The sequence below is a fragment of the Lichenostomus cassidix genome, chromosome 14 (assembly GCF_008360975.1).
Source record: "Lichenostomus cassidix isolate B80296 chromosome 14, HeHo_3.0, whole genome shotgun sequence".
In the NCBI taxonomy this organism is placed as follows: domain Eukaryota; kingdom Metazoa; phylum Chordata; class Aves; order Passeriformes; family Meliphagidae; genus Lichenostomus; species Lichenostomus cassidix.
The window spans coordinates 5051115-5079028 of NC_139495.1; the positions used below are offsets into that span (position 1 = coordinate 5051115).

The following is a 27914-nucleotide window of genomic DNA, read 5'->3' on the forward strand; positions in this document are numbered from 1 at the left end:
AGTCCTTGACCTTGGTTCTCCTGACTCCATCCCCCGGATTTCAGCTGCTCAATTTCAGCCCCTGGCTCCAGCCTCCAATCCTGCCTGCTTAGCTCACCTCTCTGATCCTGGATCCCTCAATCACAGAGTCATTAATTTGGAAAAGACCTCCACAATCATCGAGTCTTGCTTTTGACTGATCAACACCTTTTCAACTAGCCCATGGCACTGAGTTCCACGTCCTGTCCTTTCTTGAACACCTCCAGGGACGGTGACTCCCCCACCTCCCTGGGCTGCCCATTCCAATATCTAATCACCCTTTCTGTGAAGAAATCCCTCCTGATGCCCAACCTAAACCTCCCCGGCACAGTTTGCGGCTATGTCCTCTGAGCCTGTTGCTAGCTGCCTGGGAGAAGACGCTGATCAAACACCAAAGAACATCCTTTCTTCAGAAAATGTTGACATATTCCGCAGTCTGTAACAGCTCCAGTCCCAGCCGCGCTCTGACCCCGGCCTCCGAGCCCGAGGGTGCAGTTCCTCCTCCGCCCGCCAGACGGCGCTGCCCGGCGGGGCGGGCCGGGCGGCGCGGCCGTGGCGGCGCTTCCGGTTCCGTGTGGCCGCGGCCGTGGGTCGGTCCCGGCTGTCGGTCCGCGGCGTCTGTCCGTCGGTCCCGCCTGTCGCTCGGTCCGTCCCGGGGCCGGTGCTCGGCGGCGCCATGAACCGGCCGAAGGCGGCGGCCGTGCGGCGGCCGAGCGCCGTGCCCAAGCCCTCCGGTGAGTGCCGCGGGGCCGGGCGGGGGGCTGCGGGCGCTGTCGCTGTCGCTGTCGCTGACTGTCGTTGTCGCTCACTGTCGCCGTGTCTCCCCTCGCAGCGCACCCGCCGCCCGGAGACTTCATCGCGCTGGGCTCCAAGGGGCAGAGCGGCGAGGGCAAGGCCGCCGTCACGCTGCTGAAGCCGGCGCCGCCCGGGCTGCCCTCGGAGCGCAAGCGGGACGCGGCCGCAGCCTTGGCCGGCCCGGCGGGGCTGCCCGGGCTGACCAAGCGGCCCAAGCTCTCCTCCACGCCGCCCCTCAGCGCCCTGGGACGCCTGGCAGAGGCGGCCGTGGCGGAGAAAAGAGCCATCTCGCCCTCCATCAAGGAGCCGTCTGTCATCCCCATCGAAGGTGAGGCATCGCTGCCCTCCTGCCGTCACAAGGAAGCCTAGGGAAAGTTCTCCTTTCTCTGGAGTCTCAGCCAGAAGTCTTTCTTGAAGCCTACGCAATAATTACGTGCTGTCCGTGGGGTTTTCCTTGCCCGGTTATAGGGCTGAAGCCACGGTTTTCTCCTGTTGTCATTGGGTTGTGTTCATGCTGCCTGAGAGGTGTTAAGTAGCCATGTGTGAACTGAGGCTACTCAGTTTCCTCTTTTGAGGAAATCTCAAAGGCTGGATTGTGGTATTCTATTCACATACTCCTTTAGCAGACTCTGTGTTTGAATGTTGCCTTTTGAATTGTCATTCCATTTCTGATGTTGGATACATTTGCAGAGGAGTATGCTAGCATGGCAGAACAATGAAGGGGCACTGTCAGGTGTGAAACAGAACTTTTAATGGCAATTGAGTAGGGAAAAGCTATTGCAGAGGCTAAAAGTGAGCTGGTCTATGCTTTCCTGCCCTTTGTGGCTGCAGCACCTCAGGGTGGTTATTTGGCATGAGGTACATGCTGATGCCTGTGTTGGTGGTTGCAGTTGTCCCCACGGTGCTGCTGGATGAGATTGAGGCAGCAGAAGCAGAAGGCAACGATGACCGTATTGAGGGGGTGCTGTGTGGAGCTGTGAAGCAGCTGAAGATGAACAGAGCCAAACCTGACACCACACTGTACCTGAGCCTTATGTACCTGGCAAAAATCAAACCCAACATATTTGCCACCGAAGGGGTTATCGAGGTGAGGACCCGTGAATTTGCTGGCGGATGATTGCTGCCAAATTATGAGCAGAGTTGCAGTTTCTCTCAGGCCAGAGCATGATCTGCATGGCTTTGTAAATACTGGAGCTCTGTGGCAAGCTGCTGCAATTTGTATTTCTCTTTCTGCAGCTTCTCTGCATGCTTTCTCAATAGGTGACTTGTTTATTGTTTTGTTTTTTATGATTGATATTCCAGGCGCTGTGCAGCCTACTCCGAAGAGATGCCTCCATCAATTTCAAAGCCAAAGGGAACAGCCTTGTGTCTGTCTTGGCATGCAACCTTCTCATGGCAGCTTATGAAGAGGATGAGAACTGGCCAGAGATCTTTGTCAAGGTTGGTGAACTGAAGGGGTTTCTGCTGGACTGAGGCAGTGGTAGGCAGACTGGGTTGGGAAATGTGGATGTGTTGGGGTAGGAGAGCAGCACAGGATTTATTACAACTGTAGGGAAGGGGGTATTGTCCTCTTGTCCAGTGTGGGAATGAAGCTGGAGGAGGCAGAAATTGAAGTCTGGGCCAATCCTTTTAAAGAAAATTCTCCATGAGTTTCTGGAATGTAGCTTCCATTGCCTTTTGTTGTTTTATCTCTGCTCTTTTATGAGATGGGTTTGTCAGTCTGTATTGATGTAAGTGTTGCAGAGATTCCTTGCTTTCTATTTGGTCTGTAGGGGTTAAAACCCATTAATTAAAAAAGGTTAAGCTGACCAACTTCTGTATTTTGATGATAGAAGTTGTTGTAAAGCCTTTCTTGAGAAGGTGCCCAGTAGGGCTTGGAATGTGATGGTTTGTTTTTTTTCACATGTGTGACTTGCTTGGAGTCATCTGTTCTGGTTTTCATAACCATGCATTGATTATGTTGGTTTCCTACTTTGTATATTGGAAACCCATAAAAACACATAAATACTCTTCTAAATAACCCCATTAATATGGATTGTTCTCCCTTCTGCAGGTGTACATTGAGGACTCCCTTGGAGAGCGCATCTGGGTGGACAGCCCTCACTGCAAGACATTTGTGGATAACATCCAGACAGCTTTTAACACAAAGATGCCTCCAAAGACCATGCTCTTGCATGGAGAAGTTGGACGTAGTGGAGGGGACCTCAGTGCTGGTAAGAAGATAATTGGAAACCAGGAGCAGAGGTTTAGGGAGAGTGTGGGGCCTGCAGTGATTATTGACTTTTGAGGATAGTTTGTTACTGAATGGGGTCACATAGGCCAGGCACTGCTTTTCCTATCTTTGGGGGTCTTTCACGTCCAGGGGATGTTTGAGGGTGGTGAAAAATGGGCTTGTATATGATGCAGTTTGAAGAGGCAAGTGGCTGTGGCCTCCCTCAGTGTTGCTGAAAGGGATCCCTGAAAGAAGGTGAACAAACTAGAGCATGAGTGATTGATCTCTAGAGAGAGGATTTGTCACATGGAGTGTCTGTGTCCTGGTCTCTCCTAGGGAATAGCCCACACCCTTCCATGACAGAGGAGGAAGACAGCCAGAGTGAGCTGCTGATTGCAGAGGAGAAAATGAGCCCCGAGCAGGCAGGCCAGCTCATGCCCAGGTACAATGCCTCTTCCTCTCCTAACAGCTGTGTGGCAGATGTGTCTGTAGCTGTGTCTGTGCTCACCCACCGTGCAGAGCTGTGGCAGGGAGCTCCCTCTCTGTGCTCCTGTGGCACCTGCTGGGGGATGCTGAGCATCAGATAAAACTGCCAGGAGAAACGAGTGAATTTTGTTGGTTTGAAAGTCTGCAAACTTACTACAAACAAGAAAAAGTGCTGATCTCTTGACTGGCTTTTGTGGAAATGAGTAAAGTGCAGTTTGTGTGGCCCAGGTATGACGACCTGGCAGAGAGTGTGGAGGAATATGTCCTAGACATGCTTCGGGACCAGCTCAACCGGCGCCAGCCCATGGATAATGTCTCCAGGAACCTCCTGCGGCTGCTGACGGCAACCTGTGGCTACAAAGAGGTGCGTCAGATGGCTGTGCAGAGGCTGGAGATGTGGCTGCAGAATCCAAAGGTAAGGATAGGAGCTGTTGAAGTGCAGCCCTGGTCTGGAATCCAGCCAGGAGGGCTGCTTACTGTATGCCAGTAACATTTCTGGTCTGTAATGGAAAGTGGCTGGAGTCTTTCTGCTCTCCCTCTGCAGTTGACCAAGCCAGCTCAGGATTTGCTGATGTCAGTCTGTATGAATTGCAACACCCACAGCTCAGAGGACATGGAAGTTATCTCCAACCTGATTAAAATTCGCCTCAAGCCAAAAGTCCTTCTCAACCACTACATGCTCTGTGTCAGGTGAGTGACTGGGTCTGTGACAGGAAGAGAAAACACTGTGGGAGATGTGTCCAAGGACTTGACAGTCTCAATGTCTCTGCATAGTGGTTTTAAATACCAGCTTGGAGCATGGAGTCTCCTGTGTTCATTTAAATGAATTTCATTGTCCTGAAGGTCTTTCAGAAGTCCTTTGATATTGTCAGGCATATGTGCTGTTCCATCCTTTTCACTTTCATGTGCTAAATACTTCAAGGAGAAATCAAAAGAATGTGTCCAACTGAAATGAAATGTCAGCTCAGGTATCTCTGGTTTTTCCTTGCAGGGAGCTGCTGAATGCACACAGGGATAACCTGGGCACCACCATTAAATTTGTGATTTTCAATGAACTATCAAATGCAAGAAATCCCAACAACATGCAGATCCTGTATACCGTGCTTCAGCACAGCTCAGAGCAAGCTCCAAAGGTAGGTGCAGTGTCTTGTGTGACTGACAGTGACCCCAGAACCCACCCAACAAATTTAGTTGTTTTGAGGTTCAGATGAATCTTTTCACAGACAGCTGTCTGATCTGTATCATACTATTTTGAAATTATATTATTATTCTTGGTAGAAATGAACAGAAGTGGGCATTTTCTAACTCCCACTGATAATGCAGTTTCATGAGAGAAACATTATTACAGCTCCCCAGGGGTCTGAAGGACAGGATACCAGCAGCATGGTTTCCTTGTGTCTCGTCATTTTGTGGATGTAGACTCATTACAGTGCACTGAAAGTTTTCTCTCTGTGTGGCCCTAGTACCTGGCAATGGTGTTCCAGGACCTGCTGACCACCAAGGACGATTACCTGCGAGCTTCACGGGCTCTGCTGAGGGAGATCATCAAACAGACCAAACATGAGATCAACTTCCAGGCCTTCTGTCTGGGTCTTATGCAGGAACGGAAGGAGGCTCTGTATGCAGAGATGGAGTTCAAGGTACCATTTTTGACCCTTGTGCTGCTGGATGTGGCAGCAGTGTACCAAGCTCTTCTATATCTGCTTTTCTCGCCGTTCTTTCTTGTGCTCTTTCTCATCTGAGTGAGTCACTATTTGTGTGTCTCATAGCAGCACACCCATATCTCATTTCCAAACAACCATATTCATCATTTTTGATGACAAAACACTTCCAGAAGGCAGCTTTGGGTATTGCTATTCAAATCACTTTTTTTTCCTTTTCTATTTTAAGGAGCGGTTTGTCATCCACATAACCGACCTGCTAGCTGTCTCCATGATGCTTGGTATCACAGCCCAGGTGAAGGAGGCTGGAATTGCCTGGGACAAAGGAGAGAAAAAGAGTAAGCAGAAGAACCTGGGTCCTCTCTGAGGATGGGCAGATACCTGCTGCTGATGTTGGGGGAGCATCACAGCTAGGGTTGGGAGCCTGTTGTCATCCTGGGACTATCAGGGATAGCAGAAGTGGTATTTGCATGGCTGGGTGCTTCTTGTATCCATGGAAGCAGTGGTTGAGAGGCTGGGAAAGGGAGCTGTGGATGGAGGGACCTCAAGCCTGAAGGGGCAGCTGTAAGGATTACCAGGTACCTGGGGCTGAGAAGACAGGCCTTTGGGGTCACACTGACATGACTGTCCACAAGCTCACAAAACCAAATCATCTGTGCAACATGTTGGGGGTTATGCTGCACCACATGTCAGAAAGTAAAGTACATGTGCTGTCAGAGCTGGGGGGCTCAGTCTTTCTCATATACTGCTCTTCTCTGGTTCCCCTTCTCCTGTGGAAGGTGTCCTTGACTGTGTTGTAAGAGTTGGAACAAGATGTTCTTTAAAGTTTCTTCCAACCCAAATTATTCTGTGATTCTGTGATTTACTGTTGATGCCTCAGAGCCTTGGTTGCTGTCTTGAAAATGCCACCTCCTGCTTGGCTCCTGATGGGGCCCTTGGTAGTGTGCACTTTGTGACCTGACTGTTTTTCAGACCTGGAAGTGCTGCGCTCTTTCCAAAACCAAATTGCTGCTATCCAACGTGATGCTGTCTGGTGGCTGCACACAGTTGTTCCATCTATCAGCAAGCTGGCTCCAAAGGACTATGTGCACTGGTGAGAGTCAGCCTGGTCATCTCTGTGCATAACCAGTCCCTTCCCTAACAATGTGATATATTGTGAGAAACCAGCTATATGCCAGGGTTTGGTTAGATTTCTCTCCCATTTTCAGGGAGCAGAAACAGTTTTAGCAGGGTTCAGGCTGGGACTGTCTTCCTCTCTGAAATGCCTTCAGATGCATCCTGAAAATATCAGAGAATATTTCTGATTTATATTATTTGGGTCCACTCAATAGGGGATTTTTAGTTACCTGACCAAACACAATCCCTGTGGACTCCTTGGTTTGTTTTTTTCTTTGTCTGACATGCTTTTTAAGGCTATATGGCTGAGGGCTCCACAGATAATTCTATCTTCTGGAGGACAGGTGTTATGCTGGGGTCTTGGTACAAGGCATTACTGAGGCAGGTCAAGCCAGAATTAATAGTAAACAAGACAAGTTGCTGAAAGTATAAAAGCCCAGGGCCCATACTGTATAGCTCTCTCTGTTCTTTTTCATATTGTTACTGTTGCTAAGCTCGCTTATCTGAGGAGGCTCCTTCATGTGTAGGATGGGAAGCTTTAGCAGGATTTGGGGGATACTGGACTGTTGTATTCTTGAGCCTCACAGATGTGGTTTACTGTCCTTTTCATCCCTACAGCCTCCACAAGGTGCTCTTCACAGAACAGCCAGAAACCTACTACAAATGGGACAACTGGCCCCCTGAGAGTGACCGCAAGTGAGTGTGTGCCCCTCCCGTGGTGGGTGCAGGTGGGGAGCTGCTCCAGCTGGAGGCAGAGGAATGGGTGTTTTCTGGTGATCCTTATATAGCTCTGTGTTGGAAAGGCTTGGAACTGTGCTCAGATTTTCTTCATCTGTTACACTGCCATAAAATTGTGGGGTGTTGTTTCACTCTCCATCTGTTCCTCTTCCTCCTTCATTCCTGTTCCCTGTGCTAAGCTGTTCTGTATCTTGACACTGTAGTTGTAAGGAGGGCAGCCCTGCACTGTGTGGGTAACTGGGGTAAGGTTAGCTCAGACTCAGGGAGGCTGAACCATAAAGGTACAAGGCAATGCGAGTGCTACTCCAATAATAATTTGTTTCACATAGTTGCATTTGGAGCTGGAGATCAGGGAAGGTGGTGTAAACTAAGCCATGGTTGTCTTCTGCTCGGATGAGTTGTAGGATCTGTGGAGGGTTCTGGGAGCCCTCATGCTGCTGTCTTGTGTCTCCTGCAGCTTCTTCCTTCGCCTGTGCTCCGAGGTGCCCATCCTGGAGGACACCCTGATGCGGATCCTGGTGATCGGTTTGTCGCGGGATCTGCCCCTGGGCCCTGCCGATGCCATGGAGCTCGCCGACCACTTGGTGAAGAGAGCTGCAGCTGTGCAAGCAGATGGTGAGGCTGCACAGAGCTCCCACCAGCCAGAGCTTGCTTCTGTCTCCACATCCTCTTATTGCCACCCAGGGCTGAGACAGCTCCTACCACCTACCAAACAGCCTTTGCATCACTTAAAGCATATTTTAGTCGTGATGGCTAAGCATTTGGCTCAGAGCCAGACATGTACTGCTGTTGCTTTCTCACTAGAGAAGCTTCTTATTTTCTCTTACTGTTTTTCCCTGTTACTAATTTTGTATCATGGAGTGTTTGGGAAATTATTGGTTGTGTGGAGAATGAAGGACTGTGAACAGCCACCCAGAGTTTTGAGTCAGCATTTTAAAATTCAATTTAGTCCTTCATACATACTGTAAAATGAAATTTATAGGCTATGCAAGAATGGAAGGGTTGGAAGTTAAATTAATTAACCAATTGTGTGCTCTTCCCAAGTCCATTATTGTGATACTTATTGAATAGCAGTTACTAAAGCAGTCTTTACTCTTACCCCTTTTATGAATTCATTTAGCATTTGTCTAAATTCCTGCATTGCTGGGAAATATGTCCATTCAGCTAAGCTGTATATATTTTTGGCAGAGGATGGTCTCAGAGTTTGATTCTGAAGCATCTTACATGCTCCTAGTGCTGACTGGTCAAGGGTAGAGTTTAATCCCAAACTGGTCAGTACTCATGGAATGATGTAGACTTTGCTGTTCAGTATCCTCTGAAAATGTGTGCAGCCTCTCATACAGCATTTCAATCCTGCACCATTTCAAATGCTGGAAGACTCAGAATGAGTCTGAAAACTTGCAACAAAGTTCAAATGCATTTTAGTTCCTCTGAGCCCAGAAGTTCTGAGCAGGTTTGTTGCTTACCTGAAGGAGTGTATCTAAGTTCTGAAAAAGTTACAAGTATCATTTTGGATGCATTTGGGAAAAAAACTACCCTTAAGAATTTAAACCAAATTGCAGCTGAAAAGATCCATATCCTTATATATTGACTTAGAAGCTTTTTTAAAGTGTTGTTGCTTTTTGAATGTTGATATTTTGTTTCTGTAATATCATGAGAGGAAGCCTACAATAACATAGTTGCTTGAAGTAAAATTTTTCTTATACTGCTACGCTTTTCTTGGAGGACTTTTAGGCAGGTAGACAGGTCAATAACTTGTTCTGCCTTCTCTTCTCCTCCAGATGTCGAGGTCCTGAGGGTAGAAAGAATCCAGCTGATCGATGCAGTCTTAAATCTGTGCACTTATCACCATCCAGAGAATATCCAGCTACCCCCAGGGTAAGGCTTATCACACAGATAATCTTGCTGTGATCTAGCTCACTTTCACCTTGTGACTAACGTTCCTAGCTCACAGATTTTAAGATGCTTTTCTCTATTATCTTTTGTAAGAACAAAATGACAAGGAAGTCTTTTCAGGGTCATGTTCAGGTGGATATTTCTCTAGAGCTATCAAGATCTGAGTCATGGAATGTGCTTTGTTGTGCAAGCACTGACATTTCTGCCCTAGCAATCTTCAGCTGTCCCTCCTGAAAGGTTGTTTGTTTTTTTTGTGTGTGTGTGTGTATTTGTTTGTTGGGAAAACCACTGAACTGGCATGACTGAATCTAAACAATGCATGATTAAGGAGAAAAGCGGACTTGAGATGGGCTTAAAGAACCAAACTTGGCCACTTTTCTCTATTGTTGCCTTTTGCAGGTACCAGCCTCCAAATCTAGCTATTTCTACTCTCTACTGGAAAGCCTGGCCTCTCCTGCTTGTAGTGGCTGCGTTCAATCCTGAAAACATTGGTGAGTGTGGACATTTCTCAGGATACCAGTTTTGCTGCAAAAATTGGCCAGAATGCTTTCTGCAGAAGTCTGGTTGCTTGTGTGCAGGGCCTGTGCTGGGCTGGTGAGGTAACTGCAGTTAAATAGCTGTGTATCCCCTGTGGGTGAAAAATGCATTTTTGCATTTGGGATTTGGACCAGCATGTGGCTGGAATCACCTTGTTTGTGCTCTGAGTGCTCCGAGCTGTTCTCGAGTTTGTCTCCCCACCTTGTAATGTGTTAGAGTGTATATATAAATGCTCTACTTTTTCCTGTGTTCCTGATTGTTCTGCTCTTCTTTGCTGCAGGTCTGGCTGCATGGGAGGAGTACCCCTCTCTAAAGATGCTCATGGAAATGGTCATGACCAAGTGAGTATGGTTAAATCCCTACGTAAATCAAATCGACTACTGAAAACACACATTTCTGAATTTTGTGCCATGTGACTCCTTCCTTTCCAGTGGGACTGGTGTAAAATAAACTGGCATCAACACTGCAGTTGGAGTGGGAAAAGTGCCTTCCCTTGACAAATATATTATAAGCAAGGGAATAAAGCTGAGGAAAAGGGGGAGGGGGATGACTGCTGTGTGTTGCTGAGAAGGTCTCAGTCTCCTGGCTCAATTGAGAAACTGCTTTTTTTTCCTACGTTGTCCCTCAGAGCTGTGTTCTTTCTGACTGTGGTTCATGAATTTTGAGTACAACAAGATAACCATTTCCTTTTTCTAAACTTATTTTTTCAGTAATTATTCCTATCCTCAATGTACTTTGACGGATGAGGAGACGCGCACAGAGATGATTAATCGTGAACTCCAAATCTCCCAGAGAGAAAAACAGGAGATTCTTGCATTTGAGGGTCATCTGGCTGCTGCATCTACCAAACAAACAATTACAGAAAGCAGCAGCCTCTTGCTGTCCCAGCTGACAAGTTTGGACCCTCAGTAAGTAGCTTTCTGGTGCCACCATGAAATCCCAGTTAACGCTAGTCAGGAAACCCTGCTCCTCCACAGGGTGGTTGATGTGGACAAGAACCCTGTGGTGTGGTAGCCCATGAGATCAGAATCATGGAATGGTTTGGATTGGAAGGGATCTTAAAGATCATCTGTTTCCAACTTGCCTGCCCCCTTCGTATAAACCCCTCATGCAGTACAGAACTGACTGATCCTTGTCACACCAGAGTGCAAGTCTGTCAACGTGTGGATAACTTTTTTCTGTGGCAGGGGCCCTCCTCGCAGACCTCCACCACATGTCCTGGAGCAGGTGAAAAGCCTGAACCAGTCACTTCGCCTGGGCCACCTTCTGTGTCGCAGTCGCCATCCTGATTTTCTTCTCAACATCATTCAAAGACAGGTGAGCTCTGTTGGGAGATCCTTTCCCTCTGAAACTTGAGCAGAGTCAGGGGCAAAAGGAAGCTAAGTGAGATTCAGGGGAAGGTGGTTTGCTGCTCAGGAATTAAGTGATCAGCGTGCTGCATCTATGTTCTGCTGATCTTGTTACTCTCATCCTTCCCAGGCCTCATCACAGTCAATGCCATGGCTGGCAGATCTGGTTCAGTCCAGCGAGGGCTCCTTGGATGTCTTGCCTGTGCAGTGCCTTTGTGAGTTCCTGCTTCATGATGCTGCTGATGAATCAACCTCAGGTGAAGAAGAAGAGGAGGGTGAAAGTAAGGACCAGCGTGCCAAGAAACGCCAGGTGAGCAGTCTCATGGAGATCCCTTCTGTTACCTGCTTTGTCTGCATCCCAGATTTGAATTCACTGGACAGGACAACTTCTTGCTCCACAGAGACAACAGAAACAAAGGCAGTTGCTTGGACGCTTGCAAGACTTGCTGTTGGGACCCAAAGCAGATGAGCAGACAACCTGTGAGGTGCTTGACTACTTCCTGCGACGCCTGAGTTCCTCCCAGGTGGCTTCCCGGGTGCTGGCCATGAAGGTGAGCAGAACGGAAAGCATCTTGACTAAGGTGTGTCACCCAGGGCATCTAGAGCCCTAGACTGAGACAAGTCACTGAAGGAAGATGACAGGAAACCATTTCACTGCGCTGGCTCTGGACTCCATCTCCAAACCCCCATCAAACGCACTTCTGCTCTCTGCTGCTCAGTTTTTGTTCAACAGCCCCGTTGTACTTCTTATTAAGATAGACCTGGATTTTGCTGTTTCCTGTGAAGCTCAGGTGTAGACTCAGGAGAGTGTGTGCCATGTGGGGTAATTGGCAGAGGCTCTTGTCTGTGGGGAGAGTGAGTGAGTGAGTGAGTGAGTGAGTGCTCTGGTGCTCTGGACCATAGTCAAGGCAAAGAGAATCGCAGGGAACTCAGGAGAGTTATGCTGAGACTGAAACTTCAAGCAGGGTATCTGTCAAGAAAATACATTATATGAGATTAAACCTGTTGTGTGCTGCATTTGGATCATTCTGTGGTGTTTGAAGTTAGTTTCTGTTAAATTCACTATTATGCAACAGCTTTCCATGTGACTTGTGCAGGGCCTGTCCTTGGTGCTGTCAGAAGGAGGAATGCGTGATGGGGAGGAGAAGGATCACCCCATGGAGGAAGACTCTGGTGATTCTGAGCTGCTGCAGGGATATCAGTGGCTGCTGAGAGACCTCCCGAGGCTGCCACTGTTTGACAGTGTGAGAGCCACGACAGCTCTGGCCTTGCAACAGGTGGGTGTAAGCAGCTGAAGGGAGGAGTGTCCAGCTTCTTTTCCTACTCATTGTAAAGGATGAATTCTTTCTAAAACAGATCTGAACAAACTATGTCTGGCTGTGACATTGACATGTGGATGTGCTTGCGGAAGAATTTTTCTTATGCTGGTGCTTGTTTTCATTAAATCCTGATTTCTAATGAAAGGAGTTGTCATTCTAGGCCATCCACATGGAGACAGATCCCCAGACCATCAGTGCTTACCTGGTGTACCTCTCCCAGCACGCCCCAGTGGAGGAGCAGGGACAGCACAACGACCTTGCTCTGGTGAGAGGAGGGATTGCATGGGGGACATGTGGCATGTCCCAGGCATGGGACTTTCTGTATCAGCACAATGAGTTTTTACTGGACCGATGATGGAAACTGGAGAACGATGCAATGAAACGGGGACCTGGCTGTGTGTTGCAGTAAAGACCTCCTGGACGTTTTTTTCTTGCAGGATGTAGCCCGACTGATCGTGGAACGCTCCACCATCATGTCCCACCTCTTCTCCAAGCTCTCCTACAGCGCTGAGTCAGACGCTGTGCTCGTGGCTCTGCTCTCCATCTTCTCCCGCTACATCAAGCGCATGCGGCAGAGCAAGGAGGGCGAGGAGGTGTACAGCTGGGTGAGTGCCTCCCTGCCTTGCCTCAGCAGGTCACAGAGACTGGACAAGTTAGCAAAAAAAAAAGCCCTTGATGGGTGACTGAGTTTGAATACACCAGGTCCATCTCAACAATTCCCTGATCTGATTGTGGCATAATATCAGAGCCAAGCCTACATGTGTGTAAAAATCTTTTTAACTTTTCCCCAAGTGTCTTTTGTGGCCACAGTTGGAGATACTGGGAACTATGGTCTGACTAAATTTGTCCATTCTCATGTTCTCCTTTCTCTCCCCACCTTTGCTCATCCTGTCTTTTCTTGCCTTTTTCCAGTCGGAGTCCCAGGATCAGGTGTTCCTTCGCTGGACTAGTGGGGAAACAGCCACTATGCACATCCTTGTGGTTCATGCCATGGTTATTCTCCTTACACTGGGGCCTCCTCAAGGTTAGTGAAATATGCTCAGATTTTTTCAGGGGGTAATGGACAATATGGGGAGGCTTTTCTCTATCTGCTATCTCCTGGTCAGGCTGGTTTTAATCCTTCTACTCCTAGGCTTGACCCTTGCAGTACTTGTTTGTAGCTGTAAGATTTGTCAGAATATTGCTGCAGAGTGAAGGATTTGCAGGCTGATTTTTTTTTTTTTTCCTTCTGCAGACAGCAGGAAATACTAAAATAATGGTGTGTTCTGGTGTATTGATAGAGAAAGACAGGGTGTTGTGAACATGGGAAATAATTCTGTATCCACTCTTAAGCAGGGGATGGTGATTTTTACACCTTGCTGGATATATGGTTCCCGGAGAAAAAGCCCCTTCCGACTGCTTTTCTGGTTGACACCTCAGAGGAGGCTCTGCTGCTCCCTGACTGGCTGAAGCTGCGGATGATCCGTTCCGAGGTCCCACGTCTCGTGGATGCAGGTGAGCCTGTGGCATGCTTTATGATGTTTCAGACCCTACTGAAAGGAAAAGGAGAGATTTCCCTGCTCAGGTGTGCCCTGCCATCCTACTTGGATGCCTTTGGATGGAGCCATCAGTCAGTGTTACTTTGAAAGTAGGGGAGTGAGTGTGTATGGATATTGTGCTTTCTGTGTATTTTAAAGGAAATGGGGGACTCTGAATTGGGGTTCCATCTCTTTTACAACAATTCAGATGGAACTAAGCTATGCAGCCACCAGACAACAGGCACAGCACTGTGGAAAGCTGTGCCTGAAGGATATAAGCTAAGCCTCTGGTTACTCTGGTCCTCATGCCACTTGTCAGTGCTTTCATTCTTCTTGGTATTCAAAGCTTTCATCCCATTTTACTAATTAAATGACAGCTGTCTATAGCCAGGGATTGAATTATTCAATAATTCCTGCCTGCAGCCATCAAGAGATAGGGTGGAAGTTATTTTTTAATACAAATGATTGCGTTACTGAGGTTCTAATAAAATTAAACAGAAGATTGAATTAGCCAGTGAGTGAATTAACTGGAAGATGCAATAAGGCAGCAATGATTTGCAGAGGAAAGAAAATATAGTAGGCAGCTGTCAGACTTCTGGCTTTAGGCTCTCAGCAGCCCTGTCATTAATGTGTCCCTGTCTGTCCAGACAAAAGCATAAAGATCAGGTAACAAAGATGACCCTCTGTGGGCAGGTCAGAGGTCTGAGGACTCAGTGTTCGTGTATTTCAGCCCTGCAGGACCTGGAGCCACAGCAGCTGCTTCTCTTTGTTCAGTCCTTTGGAATCCCAGTTTCCAGCATGAGCAAACTTCTGCAGTACCTGGATCAGGCAGTATCTCATGACCCACAGACGCTGGAGCAGAACATCATGGACAAGAGTAAGAGCTAGATGAGGCTGACTAGGCATTTTACTTTTCCTTGAGCAGTTTCCATGAGTATCTCCTGTGACTTCCTTGGAAAAAACCAAGCTAGTTCAGCAAACTCTGTGCACAGTCTGCTTTGGCAGCTTGGTGTCACTGTAGACACCCGGGTGGCCCTTGGCTGTATTTTCTGAAATAGAAAAGGATTTTTTGGATTGGAGTGTACAGAGTGAAAAAAATACTTTGGAAGGTACTTCATAAAAGAAACAAAGTTTCCAAGGGATCATGTTTACAAAGTCTGTGAGAACAGCAGATTCTCTTGTCTGGGGGAGCTGTACAAACAGCCAGTTCTGTCCTACTTTACTGAAGAGGGCAAGATGATGATGTCCTCTTATTTTTTCCTTTTTTCAGACTACATGGCTCATCTTGTGGAGGTTCAACATGAGAGAGGAGCAACAGGAGGCCAGACTTTCCACTCCCTGCTTACTGCCTCCTTACCAGCCCGCCGAGGTACTGCCTGGGATAGCCTTAATATCAAAATCATCTTCCAAACTTCCCTCCTTTGTTGCTGTTGAGAGGTACAGGCAGAGCTGTCTTCAAAAGCAGTCGTGTTGCAATAAACCAGCAAGCTACAGTTAGACACACCAGTCCTTGCTAGAGTTTTTTGCTTCTGGCAAAGGGAGAAATTCCAGTATTTTTGGAGTTTATTACAATGAGTTTTTCTGAGTGATATGGAAAAATAAGTCTTGCTTGGACTCAAGAGAAAAGCTGCTGAATTCCTCAGTAGTTAGAGACTGTAAAGCTGAAGGTGATCTGGTGTTGGGACTCCAGATGCTAGCTACCATAACAGCATTTTCCTTTTATTTCTCTTGCAGACAGCGCTGAGACTGCAAGGTCAAAATCTAGTCCTGAAAACTCTCAAAGTCAGAGCCGGATCCGGGCCTTGAGCCAGGTCCGTGTTCTGGGCCCAGAAGATGATCTGGCAGGCATCTTTCTGCAGGTATGGGTACAACCTCCAGCTGAGTAGCTGCTTCCCTGCAGCAGCTTTACAGAATCCATCTCTCTTATACTTGCATCTCGTGACCCCTTATCCTGCAGTGTTTGCAGGCAACAAATAGGAAAGCAATGATGCAATGAGGCTGTGCCATTACAGCCTGGTGGAGTTGATAGTGGCAGGAATCTTTTCTTGTAGTTGGAACGTGATGTGGCTTTTGATCGTGTTTAGTACTGTCAGTGCCTACTAGCATGTTGCTGTCTCTGCACCTTGTTTGTTCTGTGTATAGTGCCTTTCCCCTGCAGTGGATGCAGGATTTGTGAAATGCTCACAGGGCCCTGGCAGCAAAGCTGTGTGCAAACAGCATTTGTACTCTGGCTTGTCTGCTTACAGAGCTTCCTTCCCTCTGTTGACTCCAGAAACAGCCTACAGGGAATTAGTTGGCCAAGTTGGTTGTTGGTATTTGGGCAGTAGGATTCCCCTGCAGTGTCAGTGTTGGTAGTCACGCTGGGGTTGCAGAGATGCTGCTTATGTACCAGGCACCAGGATCTTGAAAAAGCTCTATCAGAAGGTTCCTGTTAGCCCACAGTCAGTATAGCTGCACAAAATAAATCACTCCTCTGCCTCAGGGTGTTCATGGAATCATGGCAGAGCAAATCCCATCCTGGGACTGTCATAAATTTACTCCCTGTTGTATCCCCCAGCTTTTCCCACTGACGCCAGACCCACGGTGGCAGAACTCCAGCCTGAGACCGCTAGCACTGGCACTGCAGCAGGCTCTGGGGCAGGAGCTGGCTCACATCCGCCAGGGGAGCACCAAGGGCAGTGGGATCACAGCGCGGCTGCTGCAGGCGGTGGCTGCGCTGCTCAACTCAGCGCACAGCGGCGCCCTGGTCATGGCCATGCACCGCCAGCACTTCATCTCCTGCCCCATCATGCGCCAGCTCTACCAGTACCACGTGAGTGCCTGTGGGAGCATTTCATAAACAGGGGCGAGGGGAAAACGGGAAATCTGCAGTGCATCTGCTCTGCTGTGTGCACACCTGTGCAGTGCTGAGCTCAGGTCACCTGGTTATAGGCATCTGGATGCAGGCTGGCCATGTTAGCCTAGCACTGCTGAGATTACCTGCAGAGTTAGGTGTACCTTATGTAGCCTAGTAGCTCTGCAGCACCATGGGTTTGTAGCTGTGGGGCTCTGTTTGTTTGGGTATCTCCAGTCTGTGCTGTTTTGTTGCGTTGGACATGCTATACAAGCCAGGGCATTTGCAGACAGTTTGAGAGCTGAAGTCTGATTGATAGTCATAGAACGGTTTGGGTTGGAAGGGACCTTAAAGATTGTCTAGCTCTAATTCCCCTGCCAAGGGGAATCTTCCGCTATCCCAGGTTGCTTCAAGTCCATCCAACCTGGTCTTGAACACTTCCAGGGGTGGGGAGTCCAGAATATCTTTGGGCAGCCTGTGCCAGTGCCTCACCACCCTCACTGTAAACAATTTCTTTGCAGCGCTCCATGCCACAGGACACTGCCTTCTCCTCGCTCTTCTTCAAAGTGCTCATGCAGATGCTGCAGTGGTTGGAGAACCCCGCTGTGGAAGATGGTCCCCTGCGTGCTCAGCTGAAGGCCTTTGCTGTGCAATACTCCTCAAGGCACAGGATCAATGATGGTACTGGCACTGGGCAGCTTATGGGACTCAGAGAGGACAAAGTGGGACAAGAAAGAGACAAACAAAACTGCATCTGGAGCAGGAAGTGTTGTGGGTGGGCTTTTTTGACAGGTGTCCTAAGGAGTAACAAAAGCAGTACACTGTGCTGAAGAAAATGGAAATGGGTTTGTGGTTACAAAGCTTTCTCTTAGCCACATGTCCTGTAACATGCAGGAGAGCTGTCAAGAGTTGTGGTGGCAGTAAATGGCAGTAGAAGATATGTTGGTAAGTTTGAGTAGTTGTGTCCTGGAGTCATATCAGGAATCTGTAGGAGGGAAGTCTGATGTATGGGCTGGCTTGTCCCTGTGATGCCAGTGCTGTGATTGCCTTACAGTTCGAGGAGGCTTCTTGCACCTCACAGAAGCTCTTACCTTCCGTCGTGACCCTGACTTGATCAGCTCCACGGTCTGTGCCATCATTGCAACCCTGAAATCAGGAGAGAAGTGTAATGTGGAGCCAGAGCTCATCAGCAAAGGTATGGATGTCCTTCTGTTCTCCTTTGCAGCAGCAGCTTGAACTTCCAGCCCAGCAAGGGAGTGCCTACTGTGCAGGCTGTGGAAATCTGCCTTCTCCCTGGATCAGAAAATGCAAACTAATCTAAACTTGGCCCTGTCTTGTATCACCTCCTTCACCCCACTGTATGTGGGTTTATAAACTGTGATCTGGGGCTGGGATTAAGTTTTTGAGCAAACTGTTGGTTTCCACTAACAAAAAGAGAAATGGAAGCCTATTGTCCCAGATAAAAAATGGCTTCCCTCTTCCTCACTGAGCCTGACTATCAGGAATAATTTTTGCAAGGTTCTGAACCTTTCACCACATCCTAAAGTTAATGAGTGGCATCTTTCTCCCTCTGATAGTTCTTCAAGGTCTGATTGAAACTCACTCTCCATACCTGGAGGAGCTCCTGACTGTCCTGTTCTCAGCTACTGTTGACACCACTGCCAGATGTGCTGCCATGAAACCAATTGCTGTGGTGTGCTCCTTGTTGCTCCAGGACAAAGAAGAAACACCAGTAAAGAAGGAGGTGGAGAGTTGCAGGTGAGCCAAGGGAAGATGGGAATTCACTGCTGGGTCTGGGTGCATGTTATCACTCAGTGACATTGGCCTTGCTTTCCCCACAGTGCTGAATCAGCTTGGCCAGGGCCTGCCTCTGGCCTTCTCAATGACTGGCTGGAGATGTTGGACCCCGAGGTCATCAGCAGCTGCCCTGATCTCCAGCAGAAGCTACTGTTCTCCTGGAACAAAGTAAGAGTTGTTGGGCAGAGGGACTGCTGTGCTGAATGGCTTTCTGGGGTACTGACCTGCACCTGCAAACAGGACAAGGGGTAGTTTTATGTTTTGCCACATTAATGTATGAGTTTCAAAGCAGTACAGGTTGACTAGGAAGAGAGTTCTGATGCATCCTTCTCAGGACAAGGCTTATGTTTCATCTTATCTTTATATTTCCTCACCTGTGTTCTTTTCAGGCCTTCCAAGTGTATTACAGACACAACACGGTCCCATAACAGCCCAGCCAGCTGTGTTTTAGTTGATATTTTTGCAGAGAGTTCAGTAGCTTGCCCCAAGTGCCATGCCAAAGTTAAGGCTGAAACTGAATTTCCCATCTGATGCCATGTTCAGTTAGAAAGTGCTGCCCTAAATCCACATGCTCTCTGTGCTGTCTACCTTCTTGGATTGTCATCCTTCTGCAATACACGTGAAATCTTTTGGTTCGTCCTCTTCTGGTTCTTTCAGGCAGGGTCCCAGGTGCCCTCCTTCCGCCCATACCTCTTGGCTCTTCTGACTCACCAGTCCAGCTGGACCACACTCCACCAGTGCATCAGGCTTCTGCTTGGCAGGAACAGGGAGCAAAGGTGAGTCTTCTTTTTCCAGGCTTAGCAAAGGAGTTGAGTTGGGCAACTCACTTTGTCTGTCTGAGAGAAAACAAGAGCTGCTATGTTCATGGTGTGTCTGCCAGGAGATGTAAGTCAGCCAAAAGTAGACTTTGTGAGAAGGATGCTGATTTCACTCCTGCTGATTTGTGTACCTTGATAAAAATATTGCCTACTGTTTGATGGAAGCAGCACATAAAGGTTTGGCTGTGTTCTAAACAGGAAGTGCTAATTGTGGGTAATCCATCTTGCATTGCCCTTGTTGATAATCTTTATGAACACAGGGTTTGCAGGATGGCTTGGACAGCAAACTGAGGGCTGTCTCTGTACCTGGGCAGGCTCTGGTGGATCTTTTGGTTGTACTAAACTCATTTCCAGTCTTTCTAACCCTTTCATGACATCAGGCTCCCGGTTTTGATCTCTGCAGCAGCCCTAGCTCTCAACTTCTCTACACAGCTCTCAAATACTGAAGTGCCACTGTAGTAGTATTGTGCTTAAAGTTGGTACAATTGTGGACCAGGAAATCCTAACACCTAATAACAGCAATACTTCTAAAACTGGTAGTATTTCAGTTTGTTATTTTATTCTCAATTTCTTGCTCAAAATTACATTAATTTCTCAGTTCAAGGTAACCAGCTGTGATAGGATGTTCCACAGACTGGGACACTAAGGTCATTGGTCTGATTGTACCAACTGTTTGTGTTGGTGACCAACTCCTGGCCTTGGTGCAAGGCTCCACATAGCCCTCACACTTGCTGAATGCCATTTGTTCTGCTCTGTACCCTGCGCTGTGCTTATTGCAACAAATACCTAGTCATAATCTGGGAACAGAACCAAACCCCTTCTCGGGACTTAATAGATCCTATTTTTACATTTGCAGATGTTTCTTTCTTCACAGCACTCATCATGTTTAGTGATGCTTCCATGTGTTTGTGTGCTGCCTGGGGGCTGTGTTGACTCTAATTGCAAATCTGTCTTCTTTTGTCTTCTGGCAGGTTTGACCCAACTGCGTCCTTGGATTTCTTGTGGGCCTGTATTCACATTCCTCGGATCTGGCAGGGAAGGGACCAGAGAACTCCTCAGGTATTGGTTCAGCTCTTCCAAGATTCCTGTCTGGATGGAGTGAGAGGCAATGTTTTCACAGTGCCTGATTTTTCCATGGCCAAGAGGTGGCTGGTGTGATTCAGGTGCAGCGTGCCAAGTTTGCTGCCTGTACCTCAGCTGGTTACTTAGCTGCTCTGCTATGTTACATATTACAGTGGCAATTTAGAGTCCAAAAAGCTGATAGGAGCACACAAAGTTTGCCCACTTGGCACTTCCCCTGCAGCAATTGCCACAATATCCAGTAAAAGCACAAGGCTAGAGTGGCAAGCAAGCCAAAACCCAACATGGGATAACTGCCATTTTACAAAGAAAAGGAGGTCCTGTCTCTTCTCCACAGAATTTCTTTGCTCTGGTGACTGAATTATGATTTCTGACCCATCACACATACTGAGATGGAAGTAAATGAAGAAGTAGAGGAAGGGTAAAGAGGTTTCATCTGGGACTGTGATGCTTTCAGAGCTCTAGATATGGGGCCCTTCCAGTTGGGGAAGGTGTGACTAGAAGGCATAAGGATCTTGGGATTTCTGGTGGAATCATTTAAGATATTCTCTTGCGTTACAGAAGCGCCGTGAGGAATTCGTGCTCCACCTGAAGGCATCAGAATTGATCAGCATGGTGGAGCTGATCCTGGCTGAAGCAGAGACCAGATACCAGAGCACTGACGAGGCCTCCTGCACACTCATCCAGTCTCGACTGCCCTTATTGCTCAGTTGTTCTCATGGAGACCTTGAGAACATCAAAAAAGTAACAGAATATTTGACCAACTGCATCCAGCAGTGGGGAAGCAGGTGAGGCTGCACATGGAAAACTGGAATTGCAGTTTTTGGGCACAGGCAGGCAGGTAATGATGAGATTTGCCAGTATGTCTCCATTAGGAATACCATATTCCAGAGCCTGTGTGAAAATGCACACTGTCCTCCCAGAGGTTTGGGGGAATAACAAGTAATTTTAAGCGGTACTTAGACCAGGAAGGTGACTTAAAGTGAAGTTTAGGAGCCCTTTTGCTTAGGACTTCAGAATGAAATTCTTGACATGCTTGGAGTTTTTTTCCTTTCTTTAAGGCAATAGTTATTTTTAATTACTAGTTCCTAATGTGGGATTTCTTGTCTACTCATCCCTTGAGTCACTGCTTATAATACATCCTGCTTCTGACTTTTGCTTTCAAAGCTGAATGGAGACCGGATTGTTTTATAACAGCTATTTTAGGACTGTGGAAAGAGCAGGAAGATGATGTTTTTGTGGCAGTGGAAGGAACTGACCTAATTCCAACCTAATATTGTGGTGATATTAGGAAGGATTCTGAGTAATCTCAGTTGCTGCTACTTTCTACTGCCTCCCAGTACAGACTGTGCCAGGGATCTACAGGGGTTTTAGGTGTGTAGAGAGCATGTTGGCTGGTCTGAATAGTTGTGGTTCTGACTTCTTTTCCAATTGGGATGGGGATGACCATGAGTACCACATGCAGGAACTCTGCACTGGAGATGTAAGCAGAGCTTTTTTGTCCTGTGCCCTTTGTAATTGCAGTTTTTTAACTCCAAATGGCCTAGTGATGGATCCCCATAGACTTGTAGATGAATCCTTGTAGAAAGTGAATGACTTGAGTCGTTCAAAAGAAGCAAAACACTGGTTGAGATTAGTGATGTCTGTGTTTTCACATGCTTTGTTTGCCACGTGCAGGAAGGCTGTTACTAATCTAATGGGTCTGGGATGTTTGCTGGTTGAACTAACATCGTGGCCAGTGGCTGACCTCTCCCTTTTTCCTTTAGCTCTGTGGGGAAATGCTGCCAGGACCTTCTGCTGCAGATATACCTGCAACTACCTGAACTCCTTGTGCCTATGCCTGAGATGCTTCTTACCAGTGAAGGAGCCAGAGACAGCAGCACTTGCAAGGTAAAGTTAGGGGCATAGAAAAGCCCCTTTTCAATTTTATATGCGGAATGGATGCTACCTTGATGGCCAGTTTAGAAAGCGAGGATTGGCAAAAGCTTCCTGGGTGACTTTGGTTTCTTCATTTTGCTCTTCTGTTACCCCTTCCCTGCCTGCACTCTCCAGAGCAGAGAGTTCTGGTGTGGTTTATTTTGCATTGTCCTTCTATAAAATAGTGTAAGCTCCTCAAGCTTCTGTGTGCCAAAGGCTTCTGTAAGGCACAAGTGTGCAGGCATCTGATCCTGCTTTGATGTCTCAGGGACTGTGGACTTCAGATCCTATGCCAGCTGGAACGCTGCATCTACTCACAGATTCTACCTGAAAATAATTTCTTTTAACCCCCCTGTGTAGCTGGAAAGGAATTGGGAAACACTGCTGGAGAGCCAGGGGCTGGTTTGTACATTAAACTTCTTAACAGTTTGCTCATTATTTTCCTTCCAGCTTGATGCCCTGGTTCACAGATTCATTAACCTCCTCGCAGACACCAGTGACTCCAAGTCATCCGAAAGCCGCGTGTGGGATGCCAATATGGCCTGCAGGAAGTTGGCTGTGGCTCATCCCATCCTCCTCCTTAGGTACCTCTCTCTCCCTCTGTGTGGCTGGGGCTCATTGAAAAGCATCCACCCTTGTCCTAGAAAGGGAACAAACTTGCAGAAATCACAGTGATGGTGAGAGAATTCACCTTCATGTATAGAAGTCGAGAGAAAAGGCAGCAAAGTTACATCTCTTACAATGAGGCAACACCTCGTGTCTGTCAGGAAATAATCGTGGCATTGGAGACTAGGGAACAGAATATGGGTGGGAAATAGGGCTTGCTGAGTCTATGGATGTGGGGATGAAGACCAGAACTCTGAGAGAGGATAAGGGATTTTGCCTTCCAGGAAATGAGGTAACATATAACTTTCAAGAAAGATCTAGACCTCTGTTTTCTTATTTGGTGTTTCAGGCACTTGCCGATGATTGCAGCACTGCTGCACGGCCGCGTTCACCTCAATTTCCAGGAGTTCAGGCAGCAGAACCACTTGACCTTCTTCATCCACGTCCTGGGCATCCTGGAGCTGCTCCAGCCGCAGGTCTTCCAGAATGAGCACCAGGCGGCACTCTGGGACTGTCTCCTGTCCTTCATCCGTCTGCTGCTGGTAGGAAAATCCCTTCTTCCCTCCATGTGCAGCCTGCTGGCCACTAGATGGGGAAGCTCGTGTAACACAGGGCCAACCCGGCTCTTCTCATTTGAAGGGAAAGCCTAAGAACAAAAAAGTGTATTAAGTACCCTGGGGAGCTTGAAGAGGAGGCAGGAGATCAAGAAACTGTCAGGAAATAATCTTGGCATTGGAGACTAGAGAACAGAATATGGGTGGAAAATAGGGTTTGCTGAGTCTATGGATATGGGGTACCTGGTACCCAGAGGTGCAGGATGGGGCAGTGCATTGCTGCTTTTTTTTATTAACTCTCACCTTCTTGATTCTTTCCCAGAACTACAGAAAATCCTCACGGCACCTGGCTGCCTTCATCAGCAAGTTTGTCCAGTTTATCCACAAGTACATCACATGCAATGCCCAGGCAGCTGTTTCCTTCTTGCAGAAGCACTCGGATCCACTCCAGTAAGCTTCCTTATGCCTGTTAGCCCATGCACAGTCAGATTGCCAGAAGCTAATCAGACAGAAGACAGCAAGAGGATGTGACAGAGTAGCTGTTAATGTGGCACTTTTTCACCCTTGTCTCCTTTAAGTCTCTTTTGAGATGAGCAGCATTTCTCTTTTTTATTGGTGAAAACTGAGGCAAAGGAAGTCATGTAATGACTTTAACTCACAGAACGGCCTAAATGTCATATTGAGGTATTACAGTACCCTGCAGCCTTTCCAGAGTGGCAGCTGGAGAGTCTTTCCCCAGAGCAGTAGCTGCAGGGTCCCACATACAGATCTGTGGGGAAGATGTATTTGAGTTCCAGTTATGAAGAAAGGAAAAATCTTGTTCCTGCTTCTGAGAAGCTCTTTGTTTCAATGTACATATCTGTGCTGTTACTTGGGCTCATGCCCTTATTGCTATTGAAAGCCAAACATGCCACCTCTTTTTCCCAGTGACCTGTCATCAGACAACAGTGACCTAGCAATGCTGAAATCCCTCCTGGCTGGGCTGAGTCTGCCTAGTAAAAGTGGCATCTTGGACAGGGGCTCTGATGAAGAGAAGGATGGTGAGTCTGGGTGGGGGAAGAGTTATTCCAGCTGGTGAGCCTGCAGCATGTTTTGGAGAACAGGTGTTTTTGTGGGGTGTATGCTGTGCTTGTTCTTATAACAGCTCAATGTGTTTGGAGTGGAGAATGGCACTTGTATGCTCAGCAGTTTGAAGCCAGTGTCTGGGATGGGTTAATTTGTTTTCCTGCCAGTGGTATCACTACGGGAGCAGAAGGACAGCCCTTAACAAGGGTGAGTTTCCTGGTTGTGGATTTTGCCTTTTTAATCCACACTGAATGATTGACCTGTTGCAGGGGACTCTAAGGGTACGTGTACTCTTCCACTGTTTACAGCTTGCATGGGAAAATTATTCAGTATTAAAAGAGCTTGCAAAGCTTCCTCCTTAGTGTCAGCTGAGGGGGTGACAAGAGGTGCAGTGAGATTAGAGACAGCGTGAGAGCCAGGAATTTTATCACAGCATTGCTGGTGGCTCATGATACACCACTGCACACTGGTGGGGAATACTGACCTGTGCCCAGGCTGTCAGGAGTGACCTGCTCTCTCTCTTCCCCCCAGATGAAGCAGCTGCTGGCTCTCTCCCCCTTGTCAGCGTGTCCCTCTTCACTCCCCTCACGCCAGCTGAAATGGCCCCATACATGAAGAGGCTCTCCAGAGGCCAAACGGTGGAGGGTGAGTGAGGCCCTGCAGAGCAAAGACACAGGGCAAATGCAGACATTTGTCAACCTTGTTACTTATCTGTCAGTAGCAGCCTAGTTTCCTGTTTCAGTCTTGTGTTTGGAAGTCACCAGCAGTTAGGATGTTGTTCCATTTTTGGATTAACTTGTCTGTAACCTCCTGTGATTCTGGGACAGAGGTTTCCTATGATTCTGTTATCACTTATCACTTAGCTCAGCAGTATTTCAGTGGCCTCTGCTTTGAGGCTCTTCAAGGATCTTTAAGTATTTTGAGAGATAGTATGAGTAAATCAAGGAGTGCTACAGTTCATGTCGAGCCAGGTCTGGACTGCTGATAGGAATGAAATGCCAAACTGATGAGAAGTAGGATTTGTTAGGAATCCCCACATAGCCTTCATGGAAAAAAAAACCCCATGTTAACCTGGCTTATGGGAACAATAATCTTCTCCAAAGGTCTTCTGAAATTATGCATGTCCAGTGTTCAAACCTAAGCTGTGACAGTTTTCCTTCCAAGGTGGAATAGGACAAAAAAGTCCTACCTGGACACTGTTTTTGAAAGAGATACTTTGTGAAGATCTTTAGTTACAAAAGAAAGTGTTCTGGAACTGAAACCTGTCACCCAATTTTATTTCTTCCAATGCCTGGGCAGGTTGAGATGTGCTGATCTGGCACATCCCTGGTCTCCTCCTTTTTGAAGAACTGTCTTTATTACATGAACGCTGTGTGCAGGTTGGAAAACTTGATGGCTTAGGAGATTGGTTTTGTGAAAAAGCAAAGAGAAGATCCTTTGCTGGATCAGGGAATTTTAGTCATCCTTTCAACTTGTGTCTTTCCCCAGACATCCTGGAGGTGCTGACAGACATTGATGAGATGTCCAGACGGAGGCCAGAAATCCTTGCCTTTTTTGCTGTGAGTATTGGTGTCTCAAACTGCCACTGGAAGGAAGGGATTCTTCAGAGCCTGTATTGCACAGCCAGCTTAAGCACTACCCTTCCTCTGCTTTTTAGGTGGTTGATAGAGCATCTTAAAAGAAATGTATCCTCAGCCCTTCTGAGAGCAGGAAGTATTTCTCTCCATTGCATGCTGGGTCTGCCATCATCTGCTTTATGTCAGAGGAAGAATTAACCCTCTGTCCCTTCCCAGTATTGGGACAAGGAGAGAACAGAACAGCTCTGTTTAAAAAGCTGGAAACTAGCAAAAACTCAGTTGTCCCACATGAAATAAGATTACAGAAGGGTACTTAAAAGTATTCAAAACCAGGATAATCTGTCTGACAAAGAGGGATTTCTGGGGTCAGTAAGAACTTGCTGGATTTGTATTGGGCTGGATTGTTGTGGAGGGGGAATAATGCCAGTCTGAGGAGTTTGTGCTCCCTGAATGGCTCTGTGATCCACATTTGTCCATCTTTCAGACAAACCTACAGAAGCTGATGAGTTCATCAGAGGATTCCTGCCGAAACCTGGCCTTCAGCTTGGCTTTGCGCTCCATTCAGAACAACCCCAGGTGAGCACCCCTGGAACTTAGACTTTTCTGGCTGATGATCTGGACTGTCCTGACACTGTCCTGTTTCACTCCCAGCATTGCTGCAGATTTCCTGCCCACCTACATGTACTGCCTGGGCAGCCGGGACTTCGAGGTGGTGCAGACAGCACTGAGGAACCTGCCTGAATACACCCTCCTCTGCCAAGGTAAGTGGAGATCTGCCACTTCTGGGGCACAGTTGGGTCAAAGCTGGGATTCTGTGCCATGTTCTTATGGAAGGAGAGACTTGTATAGCTGCAAATGTTCACCCAGTGGCTGTTGGATTGCTTTTGCTTGCAACTTGTAAGCCCTCAGGCCAGCCCTCACTCTGCCTTTCCCTTTCCCAGAGCACGCAGCAGTGTTACTGCACAGGGCCTTCCTGGTGGGAATGTACGGCCAGATTGACACCAGCTCTCAGATCTCAGAGGCCTTGAAGATTCTGCACATGGAGGCCATGATATGAACATGTGGTTCTGGGAGTTCTGCTTCCAGAAGAATTAATTAAATGGATTCATCAGCTGCATTACAGCCCTGTAAGAAGAACAGTGTATTGCAACCCATGTGCTGGAGGATCAAAGAGGTGATGTGGCAGGTCAGACTGTGCTGGAAAAGAAGAGGCTGCTGACTGAAGATCAGAAAGAGGCAAGAATCACTCTGGCTGGCTAAGATGCCATTATTGTGGTAGAAAAATCTCCTGAACATTGTGCCAAACAGGGACCACTTCCTTCATGGGGTTTTGGGGCAGTGGCTGTCCATTTGTTGTTTGGGGTTTTTTGACTCTCCAAGAAGGCAGAGCTGCTGGGAGAGCCGAAGGATTTTGTGATCATGGGAGTGGCCCTTGCACTTGAAGTGTCTGCACTCTCTGTTTAGGAGAGAACATGCAGATTTGTGCAGGGGGAGAGACCACTTTGGTTTCTGGGGGTGGGTGTTTTATTTTTTTATTTTATAATTAAAATTCTCTTTGTTTCCATTGTGCCTTTCTCTGCTCTCTTGGGTGTAGCTTGACATCCCTCTCCCCCTGTTCTTCAGTCTCTTGTTATTCTAGACAAAGCATCTCTGGAAGACCTGTCTCATGGCCAAGTCTTGGCCTTTTACAGGATATGCAAGAAATGGAGGGGCTTTGGAAGGGTCAGTGGGATGGTCATGGATGAGTTGGTTCAGCACCAACTGCTGACAGAACAACTTTTAAGAGATTCCTTAGAAAACTTTTGTTTAAAAACTAATAAAACAAACTTCTTGGTACATCTGCAAACATCCCAGCAGCTGGCCACTGTCACAGTGGAGTCTTTGAACAAGCAGCTGGGTTTTCTCTTTGGGATCTGCCAGTTCCTCCCTGTGACTCTTGACTACTGCTCTCTGGTCCTTGCCTGCAGATAGGGGTGATGGCTTATTTGCCAGCTGTCATTTGAGGACAGAAAAGAAGGCATCT

At 47.5% G+C, this 27914-nt stretch overlaps 1 protein-coding gene across 2 annotated transcripts; it reads left to right on the forward strand.

Annotated features, from left to right (window-relative positions):
• Positions 1-576: 576 nt before the first annotated feature.
• Positions 577-27455, forward strand: INTS1 (integrator complex subunit 1). 2 transcript variants are annotated; one of them, XM_085074581.1, is made up of 47 exons: positions 577-752; positions 851-1141; positions 1704-1900; positions 2116-2253; positions 2867-3026; positions 3362-3467; positions 3740-3926; positions 4056-4201; positions 4503-4644; positions 4975-5151; positions 5402-5510; positions 6145-6265; positions 6907-6984; positions 7484-7641; positions 8808-8904; positions 9322-9413; positions 9740-9800; positions 10170-10367; positions 10647-10776; positions 10939-11118; positions 11210-11359; positions 11906-12085; positions 12288-12392; positions 12565-12732; positions 13040-13151; positions 13460-13621; positions 14375-14521; positions 14915-15013; positions 15379-15503; positions 16202-16456; positions 16999-17158; positions 17532-17672; positions 18055-18235; positions 18319-18442; positions 18932-19050; positions 20064-20151; positions 20734-20960; positions 21939-22062; positions 22540-22673; positions 23045-23237; positions 23572-23699; positions 24177-24289; positions 24846-24959; positions 25803-25873; positions 26376-26467; positions 26543-26652; positions 26833-27455. In XM_085074581.1, the coding sequence occupies exons 1-47, from the start codon at positions 695-697 to the stop codon at positions 26946-26948; spliced, it is 6564 nt and encodes a 2187-aa protein (XP_084930707.1). In that variant the 5' UTR covers positions 577-694; the 3' UTR covers positions 26949-27455. The 2 variants fall into 2 exon arrangements, with proteins under 2 accessions (XP_084930707.1, XP_084930708.1); XM_085074582.1 differs by having other exon boundaries at positions 13463-13621.
• Positions 27456-27914: the final 459 nt, after the last annotated feature.

What these genes read in the sequence shown, in the direction of transcription:
- INTS1 (XM_085074581.1), top strand. Translation starts at nt 695, where the DNA reads ATGAACCGGCCGAAGGCGGCGGCCGTGCGGCGGCCGAGCGCCGTGCCC. An exon ending in CGCCGTGCCCAAGCCCTCCG is followed by an intron (nt 753 to 850) that starts GTGAGTGCCGCG and finishes CTCCCCTCGCAG; the next exon opens with CGCACCCGCCGCCCGGAGAC. An exon ending in TGTGGCTGCAGAATCCAAAG is followed by an intron (nt 3,927 to 4,055) that starts GTAAGGATAGGA and finishes CTCCCTCTGCAG; the next exon opens with TTGACCAAGCCAGCTCAGGA.